This window comes from Pleurodeles waltl, chromosome 6, assembly GCF_031143425.1.
Source record: "Pleurodeles waltl isolate 20211129_DDA chromosome 6, aPleWal1.hap1.20221129, whole genome shotgun sequence".
In the NCBI taxonomy this organism is placed as follows: Eukaryota; Metazoa; Chordata; class Amphibia; order Caudata; family Salamandridae; genus Pleurodeles; species Pleurodeles waltl.
Genome location: NC_090445.1, coordinates 788,927,608 through 788,948,708, shown reverse-complemented (window position 1 = coordinate 788,948,708; position 21,101 = coordinate 788,927,608). Strand labels below are relative to the sequence as shown.

Below are 21,101 nucleotides of genomic sequence, written 5' to 3'. Positions count from 1 at the left end.
TGCTAATTCGAACTGTAGACCTACATTTATGAGCAGAGATGGGATTGTCTTTATGTCTTGCAGGAGGAATAACACAGCCTTGCCTTTCACATGCCAGTTACCCAAGTATGGATAGGCAAAGCTTCACTGCATCTGTAATGCTGATACTCCAGTCATGCATTTAGAGAAGTCTCATGGAGCCAACTTCAAGTCATTTAGGAGAACTTCTGGTTGACCCATTTTTAAAGATGTAGATTGGGATGGAACTCCAGACGTAGATTCCTACTTATTTTTGCTTCAGAAAAAGGGTCAATTACTTCTTGTTCAGCAATTCAGGGACATTGTAATAGCTTTATTGTGTAGGATTGTTGTGAACTTCAGTGTAAGCTGCTTTAGGTGAAATGGTCTTGACACCTGAAGAGGAACTGAAAGTGCAGAAGAATAGAAAATAAAATTCCAACCAGATTTAATGATATTCAGCAACTAAATATCTATTGCATTTAACGTCTTGAGGGGAAAATGGGTGCAAATATTTCCATCCACTGAGATGCTGTGTGGTGTCAGCAGAGTTGAAGACTCATTGTCTAGTCAATGGAGCGTTCCCCTGGAGCTGCAGAAGTCTGTTGTGAGTCGTTTCCTTTCTGAGACTTCTGCTTCTGCTTCTGAAAAAACTGTATCTACTGCTGTTTTTGCACCTGGCGCTACAGTTGCAGCTATCTTCTTTGGAAAAGGATATGTGTCCACTCTTGCCCTCAACCAAACCCTCTGAACTAGACTTTGGGAAATTTCTTCCTTTTCTCCAAGTCTACAAACTTTAGGGCTTCAGCCTTTGTCTTCATTCATTGAATCTCTTTGCCTTCACCTGGCCCAAAAAGGGAAAATCCAGTAAAGAACGTCTAGGATCTTTTACTGAGTCAAGGGTGTTAAGGATGTTAATTTTAACCATGAGAATTGTGCTGCACAGTGACTGTGATATGCCGGCTCTCCATCCTCTGAACTAACAGTCTACTCTGCGGCCATTCCTTGCCGCGCTTGCATCCATTTCAGTGATTTCTCTTCCTAGTTATTAACGCCACAAATATGTGGAACTACATGCTCCTGGTGTATGCATATAGTTTCTCCATTAAATCCATTTGTCTCCCCCATTAAAGTATTACGTGTGCACACTATTTTTTGTTGTCCTGAAGATGACCCTTGAAATGACTGAAAGTCGAAATGCCATTGAGACACTACAGAAAGGTTTAACCTTGACTTCCTAAAATAAAGTGCAGAATGGTTTAATTGCCATATAGCCATACACTCTAAGACATGTCCTTGACAGGCTTCGAGAAATATACTAGCCCATTCACTCTGGCATGTAAGATTTTACCAGGGCGAGCTATTTTTAGGACCTACTAGCCCCTTCTGGCGAGCTGATACAGGCAGGTGTTCTGTTCACTTGAAAAGTGCATGAGATGTAAAGATGCCTTTAAATCTTGTTTTAATCTGGTCACTTTTGCTCTGTGTTCAGAGCAGAGGTCAAAAGTCAGCTTATGTTTTTATACAGTTTACTGCTTATTTTATCCTGGAGTTTGGTTTTAACTTTTCTTTCTATGACTATGAAGTTGGTAACATTTTGTAAAGTGAACTGTCTGACAATCGTGCCGTACAGGGCGTAAAATGATAGAAATAAAACCTGACATCCCATAGCCTAACACACAACATTTAAGTAGCTTGTAAATTAACTGTACAAACATTTCAAAATATATTTCAGTAGTTAGGAAGCACATTTTTAAAATTCTGTTTGCTAACAATTTATATAAAAACCAATCAGAACACTTGGTGATGTGCAAATGACAAATATTTTTGCTGAAACCCAAGTTCTGTGTTGCGTAATCCGTACCGGATGCGACATCGCTGACACCTAAATAGGCACCACCCTGGTGCACGGAGTTTATTTACTTTCTTCACCACTTTCCACACCAGGAGGGTAGAGCCATTAAGTAGGCTACAAATGCGTGTCCAAACTAGGGCCCTGAAAAGGGATCACCCTAACCCTAGCAAATGAGTCGGCAGAGCACCCCTCTTAGGGTGCCATGCTCACAAACCACTGCCTGTGGCATAGGTAAGTCCCCCCTCTAGCAGGCCTTACAGACCTAAGGCAAGGTGCACTATCCCACAGGTGAGGGCATAGTTGCAAAAGCAATATGCCCCTACAGTGTCCAAGTCCATTCTTAGACATTGTAAGTGCAGTGTGGCCATACTGAATATATGGGCTGGGAGTTTGTCATTACGAGCTCCACAGCTCCATAATAGTTTCACTGAAGTCTGGGAAGTTTGGTATCAAACTTCTCAGCACAATAAACCTGCACTGATGCCAGTGTTGGATTTATTGAAAAATGCACCCAGAGGGCCTCTTAGAGTTGCCCCCTGTATTTTAGTAAAACTTCTAGTGCAGGACTGACTGGTCTGTGCCAGCCTGCCACTTTCAGATGAGTTTCTGACCACATAGGGTGAGAGCCTTTGTGCATTCTGTGGCCAGAAACGTAGCCTGCACTGGGTGCCTCACACCACCCCTCCTGCAGGAACTGTAACAGCTGGCAGTGAGCCTCAAAGGCTCAGGCCTCTTGTTACAGTGCCCCAGGGCCCTCCAGCAAGTGGAAATGCCCGTCCCTGAGCAAAGCCCCACTTTTGGCAGCAAGTCTGGCGAGAAAATTAGGGAAAACAAGGAGGAGTGACCACTTCGACTGGGACCACCCCTACGATGTCCAGAGCTGAAGTGACCTCCTCCTTGCAAAAGACTCCATCTTTTTTTGGAGGGCAGGGACCAAAGGGTTAGGTCTGTGTCCCACTCACCAAAGGGAGTGGACACTGGAAGGGCGTAGTCTCCCTCAGGGACAGTAGCCATTGGCTACTACCCTTTGACCCCTGTAAAGCCCCTACATCTAGGATTTAAGGACTCCCCTGAACCTAGCTCGTCAGATTCCTGGCAACCTCAAGAAGATGACAAGAAGAAAGAAGAATGACTTCTAAGCTGACCTCCAGCAGAGAAGACTGAAGACATCAACTGACTTGGCGCCAGCCCTACAGGCCTGTGTCCAGCTTCTGAAGCCCTGCTACAAAAAGGAGACACATCCTGCAGGAACAGTGACCTCTTAAAAGCCTCAAGAGGACTGCTAGCACCCCAGAGGACCAAGATCTCCCGTGGACAGCGGCCCTGTCCAGGAAGAAATACCAGCAAAGTACTCCAGAACCGCACGTATCCGCAAGTCCTCCCCGCTCTGCACCAGACGCCCACAGCCCGTGTCCAGGTGGCCTAACCGACTAGAGCTAGTCCCCAAGAGATTCTGACCTAGTGTACACCCTGAGTTGACCCCTCCTGTCCAACACAATGACGCCTGCAGCCTAAATCCAGAGGACCGCTCTGACACCAAGAGATTCCCGACGCCCAAAGGTATCCCTGCACCCGAAGCACCCTGGGATTGGTGAATCCAACCACCGGTCCAGCGACGTCCAGTAGGCGCCCCTCCTCCTTCTCCAGCTTGTGGTTTTCCGGAACCAACCGCCTGGACCTAGCCTGCAGTATCTTTGTAAACCCCGGGGTTCCCCTATTGAAAAGCACTGGAAGCCCAATGCTGTGTTTGCACCCTGCACCAGGCTGCCCCTGTGTCGCTGAGGGTGTGTGTTTGATGTTGACCTGTGGCCCTCCAGGTGCTCACCTAAACACCCCAGGTCTGCCCAACGAAGACACGGGTACTTACCTGCAAGCAGGCACGTTTCTAAGTGCCCCCAGTCTACATAGGACTCCATTTTAAATTCTACATCATACTTGACCTCTGCACATGGCCGGCTCTGTGTTGCTGGTGGTGGGTGTTTGGGGTTAACTTTAACCCCAACCTGTGCACATCCTAACCCCAAGAGACTGGAACTGTAAGTCTTGTACTTACCTCAAAACTGTACTAACATTTCTTCCCACCAGAACTGTTTCTGAAAATTGCACTATCAACCTTTAAAACAGATATTTACTATTTTCTTGAAAACCATTTAACTTGCCAATTTGAAACAAAGTATAAGTGATACATATGTTGGATACTTACATGCAAATGTAATTACCTACTGAATCAGGTGGTTCTAGAAAAAGTAACAACATATATTTTTGCTGTATGCAAATAATTGGCCTGGAGATAGTTACTGAGTGTGTGCTTCATTTATTGCCTGTGTGTGTACAACAAATGCTTTGCACTACCCTCTGATAAACCTAACTGCTTGACCACACTACCAAAAAAGAGAGCATTAGTATTATCTACTTTAGCCTCTGTTAAACCTCTTGGGAACCCCTGGACTCTGTGCACACTATGGGCCATATGTACGAACACATTTTCCCATTGACACAGAATGGGAAAAACCCTTTGCTACATCTGGCCCTATATCTCATTTTGATATAGTGTATACAGAGCCAGCTTCCTATAACCACTTAATCAGGAAACACTGTGACAGAAGGAGGCTTGGATGAAGCTCACTCACCCTCCGGGCGGATGTCGTGGCCTCGAGAACGGCTGTTTTGATGATGAGCACCCTAAGGGGACAGTTATGAAGGGGCTCAAATGGAACACATATTAGAAAAGTAAGAATCAAGTTCCGGTCCCACTGAGGCATAATGAAGGGCGAAGGGTGAAACATATGTACAAGCCCTTTTTGAAACCTATTTACAACAGGGTACATAAACAGGAAGGGTTGGTCAGGCAGCTGCAGAAAAGCAGATAAAGCAGACAGATAGCTCTTAAGATTGCAAAGTATTGGGCAAGGGACAGGATGAAAAGAACATAAGTGAGAGAAGCAGAAAGATGATCTGCAGTTTTTTTCTGCACAATATTTTACAAATCTTTGCCAATGGCACGGATATACCGTTTTTGTGGTAGAACGCCTGACTTTCAAAATAACATTACAGACTTAGGGAGGAAGGTTGCAGGCTCTCAACTATAGCCGCTCAATCTCCATACATGACGGCGCAGAGTTGATAGGTTTGGGTGGAGAACCCTCTCATGTTGCTGTGACAGAAGAGCCTACCAAAGGGGCAGCATGATCGGAGGATCGATGCTCATTTTCAGAAACCCGTGATACCAGATTCTCTGTGCCCAATCTGGAGCCACAAGGGTTACCTATGCCCAGTCGTTCTTGATCTTTTCGAGAACTCTGGGCAGATGTGGTATGGGCAGAAAGGAATACAGTAGGCCGGAGCTCCACTTGCGACAAAAAGCATTGCTGAGCGATTGCCACCTTGGAAACTCCAGCACGCAATACTGCTGACATTGCACGTTCTCTTTAAAGGCAAATAGATGTAACCAAGGCTCTCTCCACAACCGAAAGAGTCCTTGTGCCATCCCCGAGTGGAGACAACACTCGTGATCCGCTAGGCATCAACGGCTGAGTTTATCCGCCGTGGCGGTCAGAGAACCTGCCAGGTGCTGAACCACCAGGGTTATGCCCTGCTGTACCTGCCATGTCCAGAGACGCAGGACCTCTTGACAAAGGTTCCACAACCCCAATCCATCCTGCATGTTGCAGTACCACATGGCGGTAGTGTTGTCCACTAACTTCCCCTTGACAAATGGAAGAAATGCCTTCAATGCTAGCTGGATCACCCGGAGCTACAGCAGATTGAAGTGGAGCCCCGATTCTGCCAGAGACCAGAGTCCTCTGATATCCATCTCTCCACCTCTCGGCCACCCTATGCCAGAAGTGACACATCTGTCACTATTGTGAGGTCTGGTTGGAGAAGGGACAGGAGTCTGCCTTTGACTCAATCACGGTTCGTAATCCACCACTGCAAGTCTTTTGCAATTCCCACCGAGAGCTGGCCCATGTCGGAGAGATTTTCCTGATGCTGTGCCCACTGGAACTTTAGGTCCCACTGCAGAGCCCGCATATACAATCTGGCATTATTTACCAGCAGGATGTAGGAAGCCAGGAGACCCAGGAGTCTCAGTATCAGTCTCACTGAAACCGAGGATAAAGGCCGAAACATCAGTATCATAACCTGAATATCCTGGACTCACTGCTCAGGAGGATAAGCTCGAAACTGCACAGTGTCCAGAACAGCCCCTATAAAAGAGAGCATCTGAGAAGGAGTCAGGTGTGACTTCGACACATTTATAATGACCCCCAGCAAAAGCAGAAGGTTCCCTGTAGTCTGGAGGTGGGAGGCAACAGCCTGAGGCGAGCATGCCGTCAACGGCCAGTCATTAAGGCAGGGGAAGACTGAAACCCCTAACCTGCTCAGATGAACTGTGACCACCACCATCACATTCATGAACATCCGAGGGGGGCTGGTATGGCAAAATGGGAGCAAGCTGAACTGAAAGTGCTTGTGGCCTAACTTTGACCGCAGATAACGCCCGTGGGCAGGCAGGATCAGAATGTGAAAATATGAATCCTGTAAGTCCAGCATTACCAACTAGTCTTCTTGGTCTACAGCAGACTAGACCTGAGCCAATGTATCCTTCTTGAGGAAGAGATTGACGGTCCGTAGGTTTAGAATAGCGCAAAGACTCTTGTTCTTCTTGGGTATCAGAAAGTAGCGGGAGTAACAAAAGCTGCCTGCCTACTTCTGAGCCACGACTTCCTCTTGAAGTAGAGACAAATGATCCTCCGCCAGCCATTCGAATGTTGGTGGCACTGGGGGAAGAAAGGATTGAAAAGGCAGGGCATAGCCCTTCTGAATGATCTGCAGTACCCAAGCGTCCTAGGTAATGGACTGCCAGTGGAGGAGATGATGTTGGATTCTGCCTCCAACTGGGCAAACATGGTCCTGCAGAATCAAACTAGGAGGACTTGGAGGCTGTAGATGCCAGGGTATGGGTTGCAGATGACTTCTGGCTTCCAGATCCATCTACGTCTGAAGACACCACACCCACAAACTTGCATAGATTGTGGAGCTTGAGCAGAACAGTGGCTGGCATGGTGGTACGCTCCTTTAGCGGCCACGAAACGGGCGAAAGGCAGACTGTGGAGGAGGGGGTCGCTGAGAGGCCCAAGCACTTGGCCATATACCAAGAGTCGTTCTCACTAAACAAACGAGTCCCATTGAAGGGGATGGCTATAATGTTTGCCTGGACATCCCCCGAAAAGCCAGATGTTCTCAGCCAGGCGTGGCACCGTAAGGCCACCGTCTACAAAACTGTTCTGCCCAGCAAGTCAGTCATATCCAGGCCACCCCCTTCCTTCTTTCACTGCTTGGGAAAGGATGGCCTGGGCCCCTTATGGAATCTGTGGCAGCACTTGTGCAACCGTATCCCATAAGGTGTGCAAGAAACGGTCCAATAAGTATGAGGTGTTCACCGACCTCAACGTCAAGCTGGTGGAAGAAAACACCTTTTTCCCCAAGATGGTCCAGCCTCTACGATTCCCTGTCTGGAAGAGCAGAAGGGAATGCACCGTGAGAAGTTGAAGCTTGGACTACCAAGCTCTCGGAGGTGGGGTGTTGGCTGAGGAAATTAGGGTCACCCGGTGCAGGGTAATGAAGACGGGCAATATCCTACTTACAGGAGCCCCTGTGCTGGACTTGGGCCAAGTTCCCAGCAGGACGTCAGTAACAACGTCATTAAAGGGCAGAAGGGGTTTGGAAGTGAAAGCCCCAGGTTGAAGCACTTCAGTCAAGAGGCTAGTCTTGACAGCCACGGAGGCAGTTCGAGGTTGAGGACCTCCACTGTCCTACACACCACCATTGCACAAGAAGCTCCCTCCTCCATAGCCACAGTGGGGAGAGAGAGCAAGCCAGTATCTGGAAAGGTGTTCAGCCCAGTGGCCTCTCCTACTTCCTCATACCAGTCCAGAGACCTCTCTAACTGGTGTTCTAATGGGTCCAGGACAACTCCCAATTTTCTTCCATGCCTGGCTGCTGCAAATAATGCTCAGACAACGATCTGGCACCTGTGGATGCTTGAATCGGCGTTGTGCAACATAGTTCCGGCCCTGGAACTTCTGGAATCGGAATGGGGCTGGCACCGCTTGTGGGCATCGGGAGCATTGTGTTATGAAAGGTGCCAGAGAAGGTCGAGTGGGTACGACCAGCACCGGTCCAGATTCAAATCCATGAGACTCAATTGGAGCTGAGGCCTAAGTCGCCAGCGTGGATCCTGGCCCTGGGGCCCAAAGGGCACTTCGGAGGGGTCGGCCCACTCAAATACGCGTGCATGGCCTCGTAACAGTCTATCACCTGAGTGGGGGTCGCTCTGCCTTCCAGAAATGGAGGTAGGCGCGGAGTCGGACCTGGCATTGATTCTGCGGAACCCTGACTGAACGCCGATGTTCCAAAATCGATGGGTCGGCTGACAGACAAGGGGAAGTCAAAGTCTGCTTAGACGACTCCTTTTTATGCCGCTTTCCTGAGTGCCCGAGGACCTTGAGTGGGAAAAACAGGACTTTAGGGCCTCTGTAGAGGTCCTGAGACCTTCTCCTCGACCGGTACCGGGACCTCCTAGGAGTCGCGCCGGATGGCACTGACTGCCGGGCTGCAAGCCGCTTTAGAGACTGCTCCCTCAGCGCCAAGCCCGGCAGTCCGATCATGACTTTGAGTTGTGGTCCTGCTCAAGACACAATAGGCAGACAAGGTGAAGGCCCGTAACCGATGGCACCACACAGCTTGAATCCTACCTTCCTAGATGTCATTCTTTACAAAAAAATACTTGACATAAAAGCTGAAAAAGCCTGTAAAAAAAAAAAAGAAACAACAGCGGGGTAGCTCTCTCTGGATCAGCGCTAACTAGCAGGGAAAGAAAAGAACTGACGCCCGCGTGCCTTGGTGGTGCCTATATAGGTGATCGCGATGCCACATGGAACTAAACGGAGCCACATGCCGGCGCGCGCAGGGCTATTTCTCAAGCAAACATTTCCAGATCCAGACTGACAACGGGGAAATTCAGAGATAAGGATTCTACAGCTAGAAGTCTCTATCAGTTATCTATGTATTAAAAGTGAGTTTTTAAACATGAACTGAGAAACATCTGTGCGTCCTCCACAGTGAGGATGCTATAATGAATTTAGAGGCAATTCGGGGGTCATGTGCACCCTATATGTGAGCTGGACTCTTTATACACAGAGCAAACGTTTAGACTATTAAATCAAACAAAACAATTTTTCCTACATCAGAAATGTTGTACTTGCATATTTGAAGGCTCTCTCATATGTGACAATGTACAAGGCGGCGGCTTTGTAAAATAAAATATTTGCGAAGGACCGAGCTATATGAGACCAGTTTACGGGTCAAGTCTATTACCGTTAAGTCAAGTAAATCATTCAAATCACTACATCTGCAGGTCTAGTAACATATGTATGATTTTTCGAGTCCTTACTGTTTCTAACATGTATTTACCTATATGTTACTTTTATATGCCTTGTTGTGTGAGAATCAAGACCATCGATATTTATCAGTTATAATTCTAAATGAGTTTGTAGTGAAACCTTGTTTCCTAAAAATAGTCACTGATGGACCAGAGCATGTGTTTCAAGCTGTTAAATCTGCAGGGTCCTTGGTTGCACTAAGTGTCTAGTCAGGCACAGACATCTACTCCTTTAGAATTTCTTTCAAATCCTCTCTTTCATTTCTGAGAAGCCAAACAGGAAAACGTTCTAAAGGATCCCAAAACTGGCTATTGCATCGACTAAGCAGTGTTGTGAGAGCTGCCCACTCTCAAAGCTGCAGTGAAAGTCATGCAGTTTTTCTTATCTGCTGCACCCAGTCATTTGCTTCCTTTCTCCAGGGTAGCAGAAGAGGTAGGACTAATGGTATCATAGTGCTTCCCAGTTAGCCTCAGTCACAACTATGTAAATCTAGAGGTAAAGTTTCTCAAAAAGAACGGATCAGAGTCTGGGTCTGTATTTCTTCTCTGTCCATCAGTTCAAAGGCTTGATGGCGGCTGGAGTAGGGAAGGTATAGGCAGTCGTTTAGAATAAACTAAAACCAGAGCTACCATTAATCTAGCCTGATGTGTTGGGGGCAAAGTATGGCCATGGTATAGGAAATGCATGGTACATGTGTATTGGTAATCTCAAATAGGTATTCCCTATTTGCGAGTACCTATTTAGGGAATCGCTATTTTAGCGATTCCTTAAATTGCACTACAAATGCCTGAAAATCCTGAAAGGTTATTTTGCATTCGCAAACAGTGGAATTTTGCGATTCGCACCATTTCCGAATGCAAAATTGTTTGATACATCTGGCTCAGAAGTGCCTAAGATGCCATTGACCCAGAGAGACCTCGACAGTGATGAAGCAGCAAAAGCCAAAGCAGAGATTTCTGCCACTATCAATTAAAACAGTCTACAACAACCATCTCAAAATCTACTGCTTCAGCGTCAAGTGGGAACAAAATTTAGAATGACTTAAAGAACAATCTGACGGCCCCTTCAGAGGATGTGGGCAGACATGGTCCCACTAGGCGCAGAAGAGGAGAAAGGTAGCTCTATTGCTCCTCTGAAGCCGCTGGCTTACCATGATAAATGGCTTAATTCTCGCTGCTTCTCCCCCCTCCTCCCTCTCCCCAAATCTTATATTTTGCACCTCGTGACAGAATGAGAGTCTGAAAGCCAAACAACGCACATATTATGTTTACCTTCCGGGACATGAATGGTACTTGTCAAAGCAAGCCAACATGGTTGCTCATAAGACAAAGGTGAAACAAAACCTCAGGAAAAAGACCAAAAACATCCACTTATTTGAAAAAATTAAGCAGACATTAGAAAATACTGAGTGAAGTTAACACCCCCACCGACACACACACAAACACATGCGCACAGAAATAGGTGTTCAGCCAAAAATAGCCAAATGGCATCAGCGTTTATAGATTCATTAATATAGTACCTGAAAAGTAACAGCCTCACTGACCATGCGGTGCATGATGAGAAGCGTTAGAATTCTTGAAGGTGTTAGTTAACAGAGTATGTGCTACAGGGAGCCATTTTTTTAAAACATAAATATATATGTAGGCCCTACAAATCTGACTCTGATAAGCACCGATTTCATTGTAAAATGTTTTTTTTAAATGTTGATCCTGCACGTGTGCGAAGATACTGTATGTTCGAATATTTCCATGACAGAGAGGTAACACTTTTAGAATTGTAAGCTGACATTATTTCACAGACCGCAGGAAAATACAGAAAAGATCCCACGCTGGAGAGCACGGGTTGATAACATGTATACAGCGGTATGATCATGTAAAATAAATAAGGACATTTGAAGAACACTGGTATTTTCCACCAGGGCACACTTACTTGTACTGAGCTCCAGAATCCAGAAGGAAGATTTCATTCACCGACAGTGGTCTGTTTGTTTCAGGAACTGGTCTATAAGTGAAAGACAAGAAAAATAACAGTGTGCTCGGGAGGAATTTGGTTCCAACAAAAGGTTTAGCCAATTCCAAAGAGCAAAGAGACACTGCAATGAGATGCAGCTTTTAATTTAGAGTCTGCTTTAGGCTTTTTGCACCAAATGCTTATCAGGGATGAGGCAGAAAAGGAAACCTAAATAAACCTGAGGGAAATTGTTCTACTCTGCTCCACTGCACACACCTCTCGTGCCTACAGCTTTAACAAATGTCACACTTGAATGGAAAGGAAAACCAATATAGACTATACAAAGCAGGATACGTGCGATATTAATGTTCTGTGCCAAGGTTTGTGCCAGAGTTCAAGGCCTTTAGAAGACTGGGTTGTTTACAATAGAGGGAAAAATCTACTTGCAAATAGCCAATGTATTTTAATAATAATAGGTATATCATAACACATCAAAAACAAAAACGTTAATGTCGTACGCAAATCTTGCAAGAACTGAAAGGTGCCTATCCTAGAAACGCTCAAAAAGACAAGACAAAACAACAACTACCATAGTTGCAACGAGTGGGAAATCTGCAATTGTGGTATTTACTGGTGGGAACATGATTTATCAAGCATAGTGTCAAAGACCCTCACACTATGAATCTTGTCAATTTAGGAATGCTCCCGCACAACAGAGTAATCCACTCCAAGGCAAAACTGGCATCCACCCACAAAGGTGCTGGGGGCAGTCTCTTGTGCTGCACATGTAGCAGTGAATCAACCTTTACACATGAAATGAAAATCTGTAATGTAGCCAAAAAGCTCCTAATCTATACAGTTATATTGGGCGAATCAGAGAACACAGAAAAACGTAATTAACCTTGGTTATGAAAAATGGGTTAAAGACATCCACCTCTATAGGACAGCTTGCAAATCAGTATCATCGGAAAGAGAGCCAGTGGGTTAGTTATAGATAACTAAGACATTAATTCAAGGTGAGTTCAGCTAAAACGCTTTTGGGATGAAAAAGTTACTGTTTGTTGTTTCAAGTAAAATTTATAAAAGAAATATGTCTTCCTTACTGATAGTGAATTATTGCACCATTGGGCCCAGTGCTCGAAATCGTCGGAAAACTCAATTCAACAAAGTCTTCCTGTTGGCTGAAGAAAACCGTTTGTTAAAATTCTGGATTTGTGGCACAAAGTAACTGCAATAATTATAGTGCCACACTTCACATAATCCAAAACACGTTTTATTGGTTTATCTTTGGCAACTAAACAATCTAATATTGTTTTAATAACGATCTATATTTCTTATGAATACCTTTCCATCCACCTAACATCTCAACCACAGGCATGAAGATTAGTAGATAAATATATTAAACATTTTGCAAAAAAAATAATAATAATAATCAAACTACTAACAACAATTTCTCACAAAAACTCCAATGATGCAGACAATATAGATCTGCATATGGCTTTACATATTTAGGTGCTCGAAAAGAAAATGAAAACGATTGAAGAAGCAGTGCAATTTGGGGTTTGCTCAGTATATTGATCATAACCTCTTTGTGGCATGTTTCGAAACTGAGAGCTAGTTTGCGATCCCAGTCAGTGAACAATGTGACACAGATTATTAAAAGCAAGTTTACACATATTTTCTCCAGTTTTTACCGCTGGTTATTTGTGTTTGTTATAAATAACTAATTATTAGTAGACTGTGGTCTGCAATTTAGATTACAGCTTAAGAAGAAAAAAACTGGTCGGCCCAACATCAAAATCAAAGGGTATGCAGATTCACATTGTTTTTAAAGGGGTGCATGACACCTCTGATACCCATATATATTTTGCGGAATGGTCCCATCGATTTTATAAAGTCTATAATCACCTCTTGATTTGCAACTCTTACAACTACTAACGTCTTGGACTACATTCGCTTGATACATCAAAGTAATAACATCTCTTAGGCACCAAGAGGATGGTGGGCCTTTGTCAACACTACACGTACACTGTTTTGTCTAACTAATTGCTATCGGGCCAGCGATGTGAAGGTAAATAGTGAACATGAGCCAGTCTGTGCTTTCCCATCCTAAACCTTCTATATTTTCAGTATTCTGCCCAGAAGAAATGCTCCAAACGTGGTAGGCATTGTATTATGGGTATGGCTCTCTTTGCTCTTCTGTCTGCCCACCTGTCCAGTCCCTGCTGTTCCACTTCCTCTGCCCGTAACTTCTTTTCTTGCTCTCATTTGTACGGTTCTGAGGTGCTCGGACCTTTGCCCCTATACAAGTCTGTGACCGGCTGTGCACCACTCTCCAACCTACCATCCAACCGAGTCTTGTTCAGAACTCTCAGCAGTATTAACACAGAGTGCCACCACAACACACAGTGGTGGCAGTTCACTGCCCTTCCACTCTCCCCCCTACAAAAACACCAGACCCAGGTGTGTGAAAAATATCTGTTGTAGAGGCCTGTGGTGTGGAGTGGGGGCGACTAACAGGACATAACAGCAGGTACTTGGATCAGAAGGTTTGTCACTTGTGGAAGCATGAAACAGTGATGCCACTAATTTTGCTTGAGTTTGAGTGTTTGCCGCCTTTATAGGATGGGGTCTTCAGCTTTTAGTTACTCAGTGAGTTTGAAATTGTGGAACCTTGCGACATGGCTACCCACTGGGGATGGCCCATCAGATTTCTGGTATTGGCACCTCTCTGCAGGGGCCAGGCTTCCCTAGAAATAACAGTCCTCACTAGTTTGAGTATTGCAGGAGTTTCTGCTTACTTCACTGGAGGTACCAGCCAAACAGATGGAGCACTGGCCGTAAGGGGACACTGCCATCCATTGAGAGCATAAGAGATAAAATACCTCGTCAGGTGACAAAGTGGTGTATTGGCAACCCTGTAGTTGCCACAAGTGTACGCTGCACCAACTCCTGGGAGGATCAGGGCAACGCTGCACTTATATCCTCTCCACACAAAGCTATGGGAAAGCAAGACTTTTTTTTTTGCTTCAGATGCTCCTTATAATGCAATGCAGCATGCAAAATGATTTGCTCATAAGCTGCAAATTTTCCTCCTCGACCCCACTATTTCTTTGCCTTTCCTCCTCCCGGAAAATGCTTTCTTGAGCTCCTCTCTTTCCTCTGAATGGTGACTATCATTCTCCTGTGGAGTGCTGCTTTCTACTTCCTGAATCTAGTATCGCTATGTCCTGCTGACCCTTTTAACTCAGTCCTCTGCATATCCATCTGCTTCGCTCCACCTTCCTTATTTGTCCCTCGCCTTTCAGTAGAGCGGTCAGCATATATTTTTGATTTAAAAACAAAACTGCTAAACAAAGCTGAGCAGATATTTGATAAAATCTCAAAAGGTAATTGTTTGAATTTTATTCCTGAGTTCACATTTACCACATACACATGAAAGTCTGCAGGGGGCTTCACTTCTCAGTGGAAGACAGCAGATAACACAAAACGTTATCCCACCTTTCCTTACTCTTTTAACTTTAAAAAAAAAGATTGTGTGTCATATTATTGTTTATTGACTGAACAAAGTGCGCTAATTTAGCTCCTGAACGTATAAACATATTCTGTTATAACTTGATGAGCACAGTAACAAGGGGAACATTCAAAGAACCATACAGACTCCCTTAAATTCATAATCACAGCAGCACAACTATCACATCAAAAGTTCAAATGTGTATTTCTACTCTATTCAGTCCATTGATCCAATAATAATTTGGTGCTAAACGAGGGGGAGAGAGAGGCAGATACGTCTCCAGAGGTTAAAACTCACAATGTATATATAATCAGGACCTCTGGGCTGAAACCCAGCTTTTATATTGAAATACACTGTATTGATCTTCATTGTGCCCCATTTCTCTTCTTTAAATCAGTGAGCATTCTGATGTTTTTCTATAGGATGCATGTTGAACCGAATGACTTCGCTCAAAGGTTTTAATAGACTAAAATGTTGCTAAATTAATTCTAACAATACTGTCCATTTACCTTGCGCATGACAAACTAAACTGTCATTTGGTTCACTAACACTTCTTCTTAGGGCACAGATAAGATTCCTTGAATGTTTATAAACTATTTTGTGCAATAAACATCACTCAATTAAGTGATCTAATTCCATGAACTACTGTTAAACTCTATAACACAAAGTTAAATAGCTATGTATTCTGTTCCAATAAGAACCCTTCTTTTTAAAAAAAATCTTTGCTTCATGCAACCACACCAATGTCGTTGGAGTTACATCCCCTTTTTCAGGATGTGCAATGTTTAACAAAAGGATGTTTGTAACTCTTTAAAATATCAAATTAAAAACTGCTTTGGGCTAAGCCAAGGACCTTGTGCAGAAGCACTATGGTGTTGTCATTGATCATTCATATATCTGGCGCAGTGACATTTGTGGCTTGATATTATTTCTGGGAGAAAGACGATGTCTAGATGGAAAATCATACATAACTAGAGATCAGGGCAGGTTTGTATCTCTTCTGGAGAAATGTTACTCATCACCAGCGGGTGAAAAATGCCCAGGATGCAGATTACTTTTTTCCTCTAGGATAAGGTGAACTTTTATGGAATGTGAGTGCAATTCATCGTTTATTTTAAAATGAGCATTGGCATCCCATAGGCAAAAGGAGAAATGCGAGCAGGGAAATACTGTGCTAGAGCAAGTGTACCCTGCTACTCATGAACAATTTATGTTTTGGCTGTGACTGAAAAGTTTGTCATTTTAATCACAGCCAACAAAAGATTAGAACATGACAGCTTAAGGATAATTTCTTGCTATGAGGGAAGATTTACTTACTTACTTGTAAATTAGGTTTTGCAGGTTGAAGATTTTCTGTATTCACAAGCTGTGCATAAACCTACCATCTAGTTGTTGGATCTTGCTGTAGGTGGGCGTGGAAACATGCATGACATTGGCCTTGAGCCTAAAATGCCCCACAACATGACCACCATTTTGGATTCTTTTTTTTTCTTTTACATCCATTAATCTTCTTCAGTAGGGAGCAGGGAAGGTCTCATGTGAATCTACAAGACCTTCAAGCTGCAAAACTATAATTACAGGTGATAGTTTTCTTTTTCATTGTGAAATCTCTTTTAGATTCATATGCTACACAGATTACTGAGCAGTTCTATCTCCCCTGAGGAAGAGGGAGTGTAGGAAAAGAAAACCTTACTTACCTAGTAAGCATCTGTTCATGGCATGTAGTGCTGTATATTCACATGCTTATAATCCTGCCATCCAGTGATAGGCTCGGATGTGTGCAAGTTGTTTTTCTTCTAAAAAAGTATTTCAAGTCACAAGGTAGAGTGACTCCTTCTCTTGGTGGTAACGTGTATGACCATCGATGGACTATGAAGCATAGTGTATTATAGTGAGATGTCCATGCAAAATTAATGTGTGATAACTTATTAAAGTAACTGCAATAAACACAGGTGTCCGGGGAGGTGGGTGGGTGCATGTGAATCTACAGCACTACATGCCATGAACAGATGCTTACTGAGTAATTAACATTTTACGTTCGAGGCTTGTGTCGCTGTGGATACACATGCTGAGCATAGACTGAAAAGCAGTGCGACTCAATAAGCAGTGGGACACCTGTGGGGGTTAGAGCTATTTGAAATAGTACGTAGAACTGCTTGACCAACATTGGATTGTTGACAGGCCAGTACATTTATACAATGTTTTGTAAATGTATGCGGTGTAAATCATGTACGTGCTTTACATTTGTCAGCTACAGGTATATTTTCTATGAAGGAAATTGAATCTCCTCCTTTACAAGTGGACTGAGCACTAGCAGGGATAGGTAAAGTTATTTTAGCTTCAGCATAGCACATCTGAATGCTTTTAACAATCCAACATGCAATGCGTGGTTTAGAAATGGCCGTACCTTTGTGTGATTTTGAAAAGGCAAGAAAGTGTTGTGTTTCCCTAAATGAGTTGGGTCTATCATTAAAATACATATGGGCTCATTCTACATCTTAGGTGTGTAGAGCCTTTTCAGCAAGTGAGTCAGGTTGAGAAAAAACAAAATACTGGCAATTCGATAGACTGATTAAGGTGGAATTGAGGCACCACATTTGGAAGAAATATAGGATTGGTACAAAGTACAACCCTATCTCAACGTAGTCATAATAAGGGTTCTTCTAATGTTAATGCCTGAAGATCACTGACACATCTGAGTGAAGTGATAGCAACTAGAAATGATACTTTCCAGAATAAAACTGGAGCGGGCAGGAGTGGAGGAGGTCAAATGGAGAGCCCATTAATCTTGTTAACACTATACTGAGATTCCAAGTGGCGGCTTTTGGCACCCTGTGAGGAATGACTCTTTAGACCTTCTAGGAAGGTTTTCATGTCAGGAATCCTGAATAGAGAAGTGTGTCTGTTTTGTAGATACGTGGCTACTGCTGCTGTAGTCTTACAGATGTAAAAGCTAGACGAGTAGTATGTCAACAAAATAAGTAACAGGCAATGTCTTGCACATTGGCTGCTAAAGGATCAATGTGTTTTGAATGACAATAGTGAACACATCTTTTCAACTACACTGCATAACATGTATGAGTAGTAGCCGTGCATGCTTCTTTAAGAATGTCCATAAAAGGCTGTGATAAATTTAAATAATCAACCTGTAGGTCTCTAGGTCTCTAGGAGCCTGATCGTAAGGTTGAGGGACCTAGGGTCTGCATGCCTGATTTCTCCAAAGCTCTGCATGAGAAGGTCCTGCCTGTTCTGCAGTACCTCATGGGGAACTACTGAGAGGTCTAGGAGTGTGGTGAATCATGGTTGCCACAACCATATGGGAGCCATCATGATGAGGGTGAGAGATTTCTGCTAAAGTCTGTGAAACACAAACTGAAGCAAACGGAGAAGAGGAAAAGAATGAGTAACTATCCCAGACCAACTCATCCATCCCTGGACTTTGGCTGTGGGAACCAAGAGGCAAAGTTTTATCATTTGGGATTTTCTGCTGTGGCGAAAGGTCTATTTCTGAGTGACCTCAACACCGAAAGTATAGGAGGACTTATGAGTGGAGTTCCTACTTGTGGACTTGTTGGCGCCTCTTGCTAAGGAGATCTGCAAAGTTGTTGTCCTCTTCCGGGAGATACTCCGGCTAACAGGTGAATGTTACACCAGAGAGCTCACCTCCAGATGGATTGGGCTAGATGAGACAGCTGATGGGGACCTGGTGCCCCACTGCTTTTAGAGATAACATGTGGCAGTCATGTAATCCGTTTTAATCAAGACTATCTTGCCAATCAGGCTGGAAAGTAAGGCTTTGAGCACCAGGTGAACAGCTAGCAACTCCAAGTGATTGATATGAAAAAGCCTCTGGCTGGGTGTCTAGAATCCATGATCCGTCAGATCTTGTGAATGAACTCCCCAACCAGTGAGCGAGACATTCGTTCTCAAAGGAGCTAGGTCTAAGAAAGTCCAGCCTTTTAGGAGATTGCTGACGTTCGCCTTGCTGCAGTAACGAATGACATCTGGAAGAGTAGCCATGTGAAAGAGATCTGAAAGAATGTATTTTTTTAAGGGTCTGAGGTCCAAGATTGATCTTAGGGACCCGTCCTTCTTGGGGATAAGAAGGTATAGTGAGTAAATCGCTATGCCTTGCTGGTGTACTGACACTTGTTCTATGGCCCCTTTTTTGAGAAATGTCTGATCTTCTTTGAGAAACTGTTGATGTTGTGATGAGAGTTTGTTCTTGTGAGGTGGAATGTTTGGAGGCATGGAAGTGAGTTCCAGACAATCACCACGTTAGGTAATATCCAACACCCTCCGGTCGGAGGTGACATTCTGCCAGATGGGGAAGGACCTGTGTTTTCGACTCCTGACAGGTATTCCATGGTTGGGGGGATAGTGGACAAGTCAGGGTTTGGTGGCTGTGGAGGGCTTGGTGAAACTGCCCTTGCCTCTACTTTTGGAGTTGTTACGCCTATATGAGCTTCTGTGGTATTCCCTGGAAAAGGTGGTATGCCCTTTGGGACGCTGGTAGGTGGTAAAGGTTTTAGGGTGGGGGTGGTGGTCTTCGATCCTCATGATAAGAGGAGCAATGATAAGATCCACGTTGCGATGGCGACTGCAACGTCCCCATGGCCTTGGCCATCTTGTTATCTTTCTTTCTTTTTTCCAGGAGGGTGTCGACCTGAGGACCAAAAAGGAGTTCCCCGTCGAAGGGAAGAGCCAAGAGAATTTGCTGGACTTCACATTTAAAACCAGATACTCAAAGCTAGGAATGTTTCTGATGGAGGGCATTAGAGTTCATGCCTCTAACTGCGGTGTTGGCAGCATCAAGAACACATCAAATTGTGGTGTCTGAAATTGGCTTACCCTCTGAGGCAATCTGGTACTCCTGAGTCTTGTGCTCTTCTGGGAGATGGCGTAGGATCTCCTCTATCTTTTCCGAGTAGGCTCTGTCGGAGCGAGATAGGAGGCCAATGAAGTTAGCGATCCTCCATTGGTTGGCGGACTGTGCACCCATCGTTTTACCTGCTGCATCAATCTATTTGCTCTCTTTATGTGGTGGGGGTGCCTCAGCAGATGCTTGAGACCTCTTGCATGCCATGGCAACTATCAATGAGTAGGGTGGATGCTGTCCTTTATGTATGTGGGGTTCGCTGCGTGATGCTTTGTATTTTGTCGACCCTGGACCTACAACCTAAAAGTGTTGTTGAATGTGTCTGGCGTGCGGCACAGCATGCCTTTGAGCATCAGTAGGTATTTTGTTGAGTGTTGCCTGGAGGAGAAAGTTTCAAGTAAGAAGTCATCCTCTAAAGGCTCATGTGTAACTGAACTTTGTGGAAGGCTGCAGCTCGGCCTATCAGGTCATATTAGGTGGTAGTGTCCTCTGGTGGCGAGGATTTAGCGGGATACAGATCGGGCCCTGTATCGGAAGGTGGGTAAGCGTCACAGGAATCCCACATGTCGTGTTAGGATGAAAAATGTGTGTCCCTCCCCTCCCCAGCCCCCAGTAAGAGTGGAGAGTATGGTGTGTGTTCTATGGGTGAAGGTGTTGGTGACTGCATGCGATGCGCAGCAGGGGTTGGTGCTAGGTTGTCATGCACTGAGCTTGTGACCGTGTCTGCCTTCTTTCTCTGCTTTGGTGGTGTTGGTACTTCCAAATCTTCTTTGAAAGATAATTGTCTCTTTGCTTGCTGCGAACCAGAATGAGGAGGTCAGATAATGATACGAGTGTCCGGGTGTATCATAATATGAATACGTTTTTGACTGGAGTCTATCTCTTCTTGCAGCTGTTGAAACACTGCATCCACAGGACCGTAACCATGTGCATGCTTGCCAAATGTGTAGGGTTTTGGCTCTGATGGTGAAGTTTTTGGTGACAGGATTTTTGGTGCCAAACAGTTTCGGGACCAAACTGGAATTTCCGGTGCCAAGGTGGAGTGGTGCTTTGAAGAGCGGCTCTACTTCGATGTAGGAGGATTTGGATCAACAGCGTGCAGCCGTGCTGTTGTTTTAGTGCTGAGGCTGGGCGTGTCTGATGCAGCTGGTCTGTGTCAATCATGGCTCGAAGGCAGTGGTGGCCCAACAATAGTCTTTGGCCAGTCTGGGTTAGGTCAGCAACTCTTTGTGGTGTTCTGCAGGGGTCAGGGTGGAGGAGATTCAGTGCTCACAGCTGAGATGCATCTCCAGTTCGGATACGTAGCGCTCCTCGGTGCCTTCACCAGCAGTAGATGTCCTGGCTTGTACCCCCTCCTAAGGGTTCTCGGGTCTGAAGAGGTCCGGTGTATCCTTGGCGCTGCAGCAGGACATCTTGAGTAGTCAAGCTCATTGTTCAAGTAACATCTTCTTCGGCCGAAAG

The 21,101-nt window shown here is 44.7% G+C and overlaps 1 protein-coding gene and 1 long non-coding RNA gene across 2 annotated transcripts in view; one reads left to right on the top strand and one right to left on the bottom strand.

Moving 5' to 3' along the window:
- Positions 1-21,101, bottom strand: part of XPNPEP1 (X-prolyl aminopeptidase 1) — a 433,587-nt gene that overhangs the window by 130,831 nt on the left and 281,655 nt on the right. Inside the window, exons 14-15 of the mRNA XM_069239428.1 lie at positions 12,351-12,428; positions 11,227-11,298 (exon numbers count right to left, since the gene is read on the bottom strand). Coding sequence (XP_069095529.1) covers positions 11,227-11,298; positions 12,351-12,428 — 150 coding nt within the window. The remainder of the gene's footprint in view (positions 1-11,226; positions 11,299-12,350; positions 12,429-21,101) is intronic.
- LOC138300264 (uncharacterized) overlaps positions 1-21,101 on the top strand; it is a 191,993-nt gene that overhangs the window by 164,277 nt on the left and 6,615 nt on the right. The window lies entirely within an intron of this gene.